We start from the raw sequence: 8,362 nt of genomic DNA on the forward strand, positions 1-8,362 counted from the left end.
ACAGCTACTGTCGTCTTCTAAGAATGTTTCAATCATTGGAATGGGAGTTTGGAATAATTAATCGTTCTCTGGATATGACACAGTATGCATACCCGTGTGCAAACTGTTGTAAGAATAATTCAGGCCCGTGAACCAAGTATGCATACCCGTATGCGAATGGTTTTAATTGTCAAAGTCCGGGAACTAAGTTTGCGTACCCGTTGGAAAACTGTTTCACCTAAATGCGGCCTGGAACGAAAGTATGCGTACACGTTTGCGAACCGTCGAAAAAGATCAAGTCCGGAACTTAAGTTTGCGTAACCATTTGCAAACTTATGTGATTAAGTTCTAAAATCGGTTAAGTATGATTTCATACTCATGAACAAATACATTTATATATTAAGGAATGCAATCTTTGCATACCGTGGATAAAATGTTCATGAAATGATTCTATTGAATCAATCCGATTTTGCTTCAATTGTGTCTTGTATACTTCTATGAAAATATAAACAAGTGAACAACTCTATGAGTAACACAATTTGATTCATTTGATTATCATTTGATCTAGAAGTGTTATGATGAACATGGTTAACCCAAAAGTGTTCATATGGCTAACTTTGGTTAACTATTGTTGAGCCAACTCAATATACACTTTTAGGTACGATTACCCATATCTAAATGAAGGTATATTGATAAAAGATTTTTTTGGTGGTTGTAGTAATGATGATAAGGGGTATCGTTCAAACTCGAACTTGTGAAGGTAATGGATTTTTAGATTTAAAAATATATATACAAATATTGACAAATTGGTAGAGAGGTACTGGGACTAATGATTCGGCCAATCTTCATAACATAAGGCTTAATGATTTATTCTCAACAATAATAGCTCAAAACATATATGGACTCTTATTTTGCCAAAGTCGATTCTCAAAACATTGGTTGTAAATGTTAAGCATGGAACATCAAATCACCTAAGCTAAGCATGACCCATCCAATCAAATAACACCCAATTTAATCAAATCATATTTCAATTAATTTTTAATGCAAAAGTCTTAAAAAGAATTAATAAAATTACCCATTTATGAAGCTCGGCCTCCTCCGTCGCCCCAGTGTTGGGGTTTAACTCATCATAGTAAAAATGCTCTCAAAATAATTCATTGATGCTCAAAAGTGTTTTACAATGAAGAGAAATACAAGAAATTGATGTAAAACAGAACTATGCGACCCACAGAAGACGTCCAGAATCAACGACAGAGCTGAGTTGCTGTTGTCGTTGAAGAACTACGACCCACAGTAGACAGTCGATGTTTCTGTTGATAAACGACTGCTTCTGAGAGTCCGTTCTTCGTGTTCTTCAGGCGTGTTAATGGCAGCAGCAGCAGCAGGTAACTTCTCTGCAACTCCTCCTGCGCCTCTCTGATCGCCTCCAAACCTCCCCAAACTCTCGACAAAACCTTTTCTAACTTCTCTACACCTCTTATATACTTCACAGCTCAAAGAAATCCCGATAGAATCTCTTTTTTTTTTTCTTCTCTGCCGTTGAAACAATAATCACCTCTGTCAGTGTTTGTACGCGTCTGTTAGCTATAAAATAGCCACCAAACTCTTCCTATGACTTGAACAGGACCAAATACATGATTATCCAGCGTAAAACTCTCCCAAAATCTCCACAAAATCTTTGAAAGTGCACAACAGGACACGTCTCTCTGTTTTAACTTTGATTGCTTCTCCCGGATATTCTAGCCCAATTAAGCCCATGAAATCATCCATACTAGAATTGTATATCCATATCACGTCCAGCCCATGAGAATCAGTGATTGAATCTCATTAAAACTCGTCCGAAAATCCAACCCTAAATCTGTCTGGTGAAAGGAAATTTTCCCGCCAAAATTTGTTTTCAAACGGTGAAGGTGACCTCCCCCTTATCCAGTTCTGGTGTCCCTTTAGCACATGTCCGAATTGGGTTACCCCTTATCCATAGTGAGAGTCCGAATAACACTTTCCCCTTGGGTGCAAATAGTAATTTTTCTGGGATATTTTCAACACTTTTTCAGGGTTCCTCCGGGGTATTTCTGGGGTGCTTCTGGTACGTTATCTACGGAGGTTCAAATGCCACATTTTGAGCCAATTTCGCCGCAAAAGCTTATTTCTCCAAAAACACCTACATAGACATAAAATAACCAAATAAGTACAAAATCGAGCACTAACAATATAAACAATTGGGACAAATTAGACACATAAATGCGTCTATCATATATCTCATTTGTGTGTAACAAGCTAAGACCATCTAACGGTGGAGAGAAATTGCCTTGGTTTTGTGCAATCTTAGCTTGAATCTTAAATCAGATTTTAATCTAACGGTGAATATTGATTGCTTTGTTACAAAGTTATCAAACCCTGATTTGAAGACTATATAAGGGAGAACTCTAGCAACTGGGAAACCTAATCCCCACACCTCATGTGTGATACTAGTTGCGACTAGAGTCGATTCTCCTTTAACCTGGGTTTTTCCTAAAACCATTATATGTTAACGACTTGAAGTCTTCATTGGGATTCTGAAGCCAGACCCAACTATTTTCTCTGTAGTTGCGTGTTATGATCTTATTTGTTCTATCGTATTAAATACTATATTCTCTAAGATTTGCTCGAGATATATCTCCGATAGGTAAGATATAAAAAGTAATCACAAATCTCTTCGTCTCATTCTTTGTGATTGCACAATAACTTGTTCTACTACCATATAGTTAAGTTATTATGAGGTGATTGATATTTCTAGGCTGTTCTTCGGGAATATAAGACCGGATTATCAATTGGTTTCTGTTCACCTTGATTTATTAAAAGACGGAACAAAACTTCAAAGGAATTTCCTGTGGGAGACAGATTTGTTTATCAAGTCTTCGAATTCGGGTCGTAGCTTCTCTTAGTTATGGGTGAGATCAGCTAAGGGAATCAAGTGCGTATAATCCTGCTGGGACGCAGAGGCGTAAGGAATGCAACTGTACCTTAATCAGTGTGAGATTGGTTAGGGCTTAACTACATTCCAGTCTGAAGTTAACTTGTAGTAGGATAGAGTCTGTAACGACTTAATACAGTGTGGTGTTCAAATCTGGATTAGGTCTCGGGGTTTTTCTGCATTTGCGGTTTCCTCGTTAACAAAACTTCTGATGTCTGCGTTATTTCTTTTCCGCATTATATTTGTTTATATAATTGAAATATCACAAGTAGTGCGTAGTTCAATCAATTGGTAATCCAACCTTTGGTTGTTGATTGAAATTGATTGACACTTGAACATTGGTTTTTGATACTGATCAAGTTATTTTTCATATCAATCGGGCTCACATATTTCTCTCTGTTCGATTGCAAATTGTGTTGAGAAATTGAGATATAACTCTTGGATGTTTTTCCTTGATTGCACTACACCAAATTCTGGGATTAGAAACAGAAATGAGCCTTTACTAAAACGGTTGTAACGGCTGTTGCCTGTTACAAAAAGGAGTGTTACATTTTGTTTGTAACGGAAAAGGGGCCGTTACGAATTTTGGTTGTAACGGCGTTAGTAACAGCTCCCAGCCGTTATGAAGCTTTTTGTAACAATTTGTTCGTAACACTCTCTAGCCGTTACTACGTGGCACATTAGTAACGTGTTTCAGCCGTTACTACGTGGCAAGTTGAAACAATGAAGCCGTTACGAACGTTTTTGTAACAGCAAAAAAATTACTACTAGTCAACATTGACCTGGTCAAAATCAGTCACTACGACCAGTTTTGACCAGGTCAATATTAACCGGCAGTTCATTTTCAGCCGGAAATATGCCGGAATTCCAATAACCTGCTTACCCTTTTCATTCCATCACATTCAGTCAATTCATATATTCAATTCATATAACTTTCAATCAAAGAAGAACATAAATTCTTCGAAGTACCAAAATTCTTGCAAGTATCATAGAAACTTCCTACATTGGAACTTACAAAACTTACAATATTGAAAAGCAACAATCAGATGCCAATCAGTTCATAGATAGTTCATAAGCCAAGGCTATCCCACCAAACTTACAATATTCTTCTAACGTGCTGAGGTCAAGTGATTGAGCTTTTCATTGGCAATCTCTTCACATCGAACAGTTGCAACCATTACCTGAACAGCAAAAAGAAAAATATATTGAAGAAATTGAAATCAAAAATAAAACAAAAAATTGATTCCCTACAGAATAATTTATAGACCTTATGAGCAGGAAGGTTAAGGTGTTGTCTAGGATAACTTTAACATATCTGCTGTGCACTAAAACTAAATCCTGAAGCAGGGACTACACCATCTATCACCGGAAAGCCCTCCTGGAGCAATAGAGTGGATAAACCTCTTTCGTAACTGCTCAACCTGTATAAACAAAGAAGATGACTTAAAACACTTGGGTGATGCATATGGTAACAAGATGGAGCAACTATAGGACTACATTCCGGAAATGCACATGAAATTATGTGTTGTAACCTGCAACTCACATGTTTATCAGTACAAAGTCTGAAATCGCCAAAGCAAAAGGAGCACTTTGCTTCTCAAATGTTGTATCATCCTGAGTTTAACAAGCAAGATACAATCAGCAACAATACTTGTATGCAATGATCATAAATACTTAAAAAATTGAAACACCAATGTGATAAATCACCTACCTTCTTTATCTTCCATCAATGCCCTCCAAATCCATGGCAATCGTGCCAGGCTTAATACCTACACACTTCGCAACCCAAGCACAGTTCTAATTCCTCATCAAAGGCTGCCTTCTCGCCCTATAAATTTGAGTTTTGAACATGATTAAGAATCTACCTCAAAACCAGATATAACAACCAACGAAAAAGAAAAAGAGACAGTAAAAATTCATACCTCCTTTTGTTTTCCCCATGTTTCCTCTGCGAGCTTCTTTGCATAATCAGGATCATAGCATACCAAGATGTTGTCGAACATAGTTCCTGATTTCACTTGGAAAATGTGCACATCTTGCTAAATTAGTACCTTTACATTCAAAGAACAACAATGTAAAGCATCAAACAGTAATTAAAACAAATACCTGCGTCAATTCAATGCCCGCATATTTCAACTTGGGGTAGATATAGATTTCAGGGTCATCCTTGAAATCTGTATAGCAACTTAATAAATCAATAAAGTATTTTGCCAGCAAAAGTTTGATAGTGACATAAGCCATTTGAAAACTTCGACAAAAGTCGGCTACTTCCACAAAACCTGGGTTGTCAATCGTAGGTGCCTTCCATTTTCCCTTATAGTTGGGGTTCTTAATTTGCTGCCAGTTGCAAGAGAAAAGTTTCATTATGTAAGTGAACCAGGTATAAGGATGCAAAGATACTGCATTGAATTTTTGCGCAAATATAGCTTAAAACTTTAGGAGGCCAAACCAGTCTGAGAATTTGATGAGATCTAGAACTTGTTTCGTTCAACGAGGTTTCACCAATCTGTCTTTGAGCAGCAAGAGGCATGGTCTGCATATTAGAATATGGAACCATTGAATAAAAGCAGGACATTGGTTGACCATGGTTACCTTCGCATGTAGAGAGGATCTCCTGGACATGGCTCCAATCCCTCAAAGTTTCCTCAGTAAGTTTATCGACAACGGTCCCTCTCTGTTGAAACAAGATTGTGCCAGCGATTTAGATGACTATCATATATACGTTAAGCGAACCTTATATCAGAAAAAACCTCACTTCTGGATCATCAAGAAGCCTAAGTGGACCAGTATCAGAACTTAGCATGCCTCTGACGGCTTCATTGTAGATTTCCATTGCAGAAAATTTCAAGATAAATTCCCTTTCCGCATGCTGCAAGAAATAACACCAATTCTGTTAAAGTCGATAACAAACACAGATACGACAAAACAGTAAGTGGCTTGCTCTCTGCCTACCCTCTGGATGTAGTCATATATGTCGGCGAGTGCATATTCAGTAACACCGGTCATGGTATATGTCTTTCCACTGCTTGTTTGTCCATATGCAAAAATACTCGCTGAAAGTAGTGGTTTTGGTGGATAAAGTTTCACTTGTTAATAAAAGTATCACCCGAAGTTGAGCAATCACAATGGCACTAGAATAAAATATAATACTCACAGTTAATACCACTGATGACAGAAAGAGACACTTCTTTTGCTGCTTCCTCATAAACCCGCCTGGTGTTACAATCATGCCGAAATACTTTGTCTATACATACAAGAAATAAAGATAACAAACAATTAGCCAAAGAGAGAAAATTAATCATTCATCTCGACAAGCAACAAAATCCAATCAAAATCGACCCTGAAAAACACTCTTCAAGAAATTTGCTTCCAATTAAAGACCAAAATCCTCTTAATGAACCCATCAGAAACCAGAATCACATATTTCAAGATAAAAATATGATATGGTATACACGCAGAGAATATCTTCTCTACTACCCTCAACTACCTCCTGCAATTAATTTGATGCAATTTTGTAATCTGCACTAAGAAAATTCATCCATGCCTAGAGAATGATAATTAATCATCACCCAAAAAACTAGACCAAAATTAAAAAACAATACAAGAGGAGTTTTCTTACCAAATGAATACGCAGTCGGGAACATAGATTTCTCAGGAAGGTTACTTCTAAATACAACAGTGTTATCACTAACACATTCCCAATCTGATACATCATTTCTTCTAATTTCCTTTTCATTCAAAGGCCTTAACCTCACAGATACTGTAATTCTCTCTTCGTGAGCAGCACCAGCACTCACTTCTTGGTCTCCACCAATTTCTCCCATTTTCCCCCTTCTTCCTAATTCAACACACCTTTTCTAAAAAAAAAATCCAAGGATCCTTACATTCCCTACAATCAAAACAATAAATCATGTTTAATCACAAGTTAGTTGAGCGTAAACCTAATTTCCAGTCATTAAAACTGCTTACCTGGTGCAAAGGACGTTTTAGAAATCAACGTGACACAAATTAAAATTCCTTTAATGGCGAGCTTTTTACGCTTTTTACCACCAACACCAGCTCACAATTGAATCTGACTTCAACCCTTTTTCCAATTCTTCCTTCCTGCACTTTTCCTAAACATTCATCTAGTCATTCATCTTCAACAGCAACCTTCAACCCGTTCAACCCATTTTAATCTTCTAATTTCTCTCCACTGTTCACACCAGCAGCACCATGAGAACCCTAATTTCAGATCCTCAACTTCATTTCACAATCCACAAAACCAAAAACCTAATCTGAATCAAACCCATCTTCAATTTCAGATCCATTCAAACCTCATCCGAACCTTCTCGTTCTTCGACTGAAACCCTAGATTTCTTTTTAATTGATATGAAAAATTTCTCATTCTGAGAAAAATAAAAACAAAGAACAGAAGAAGAATAAGGAAAAAGAAGAAGAAGAATAAGAGAAATGAGATTCCCTTCGATCTTGTTTTTTTTTCTTCAGGATTTTGAGTATCTGTATCTTCTCACTGTGTAGAGAGATCGAGAGAGAGGAAGAGGGACGAAGAGGCGGAGATAAACAGATAGAGAAAGAGATGAAAAAATATGGTGTAGGAATAAAATCTAGGGTTTTATTATTGAGATGCATCTCGAGACTAGAATGAAGGGTAGAGATATTACCTTAGGCATATACGGTGTAAGATGAAACATAATACCACGTATGTGAATGGTACACACACATTGTTACGACCCAAGTGTGACCAAGCGTGTAACTCGCACGCCTACAAAAACTTTCGTAACGGCTTAACCTTGTTACAAAATTTTCAAAAATTAGTAACGGCTCATACGAAATTTTCGTAATGTCCATTTGTAACGGAATTTCGTAACGGCCACAAAGCCGTTGCGAATTGCTGTTACGAATCCCGGAATTTGGTGTAGTGTTGAGTCTGACTGTCTACTTGATTCTCTTGGAATTATATTGGAGGTAGTCCATACAGATTCCCGAACGAAATATTGGGTGTGGTTGTTGTACCCCGCTTTTTCACTTACCTTTTTAGTACTTGTCTCATTCCCATGCACCTAAATCTCTCTCTCTCTTATTCACTGTGGTGTGTGGAGAGCATTACCTATTTCTTCTTTGGATGGATATAGATACTATATTGTATTTATAGATTATTTTAGTCGTTTTCACTTGATTTATCCAATGACTTTGAAGTCTGATGTTGTTGCATTTTTTTCTCATTTCAAAAGATTAACTGAAAATCCGTTTTCGACTAAAATTCATACTTTTCAAGTTGATGGTGCAAGTGAATTGGTCAAGGGTCCTTTTAGGATTTTTTTTTTTTTGAGACTAGTGGTATTTTGATTCACATATCTTGTCCAAAAACTCTTGAATAAAATGGCCTTGATGAAAGGAAGTATCGGCACATTACTAAAATGGTAACAT

General features: G+C 37.0%; 1 protein-coding gene across 2 annotated transcripts; it reads right to left on the reverse strand.

The window, feature by feature from the left end:
* Positions 1-4,739: 4,739 nt before the first annotated feature.
* Positions 4,740-7,361, reverse strand: LOC113293527 (kinesin-like protein KIN-7J). 2 transcript variants are annotated; one of them, XM_026542143.1, is made up of 10 exons: positions 6,902-7,347; positions 6,552-6,821; positions 6,087-6,176; positions 5,885-5,985; positions 5,688-5,801; positions 5,525-5,606; positions 5,382-5,438; positions 5,212-5,269; positions 4,855-5,106; positions 4,740-4,760 (listed from the first exon to the last, which is right to left on the reverse strand). In XM_026542143.1, the coding sequence occupies exons 2-7, from the start codon at positions 6,754-6,756 to the stop codon at positions 5,431-5,433; spliced, it is 600 nt and encodes a 199-aa protein (XP_026397928.1). In that variant the 5' UTR covers positions 6,757-6,821; positions 6,902-7,347; the 3' UTR covers positions 4,740-4,760; positions 4,855-5,106; positions 5,212-5,269; positions 5,382-5,430. The 2 variants fall into 2 exon arrangements, with proteins under 2 accessions (XP_026397928.1, XP_026397927.1); XM_026542142.1 differs by having other exon boundaries at positions 5,212-5,606; positions 6,902-7,361.
* Positions 7,362-8,362: the final 1,001 nt, after the last annotated feature.

The sequence above is a fragment of the Papaver somniferum genome, chromosome 7, assembly GCF_003573695.1.
Source record: "Papaver somniferum cultivar HN1 chromosome 7, ASM357369v1, whole genome shotgun sequence".
Classification (NCBI taxonomy): domain Eukaryota; kingdom Viridiplantae; phylum Streptophyta; class Magnoliopsida; order Ranunculales; family Papaveraceae; genus Papaver; species Papaver somniferum.

Bases quoted from the DNA above. Each gene is read 5' to 3' on its own strand.
- LOC113293527 (XM_026542142.1), bottom strand. From the start codon at position 6,756: ATGGGAGAAATTGGTGGAGACCAAGAAGTGAGTGCTGGTGCTGCTCAC. The intron at 6,177-6,551 runs GTAAGAAAACTC...TTGTATGTATAG, and splicing joins CCCGACTGCGTATTCATTTG to ACAAAGTATTTCGGCATGAT. The intron at 5,607-5,687 runs GTGAGGTTTTTT...TTGTTTCAACAG, and splicing joins GGCTTCTTGATGATCCAGAA to AGAGGGACCGTTGTCGATAA.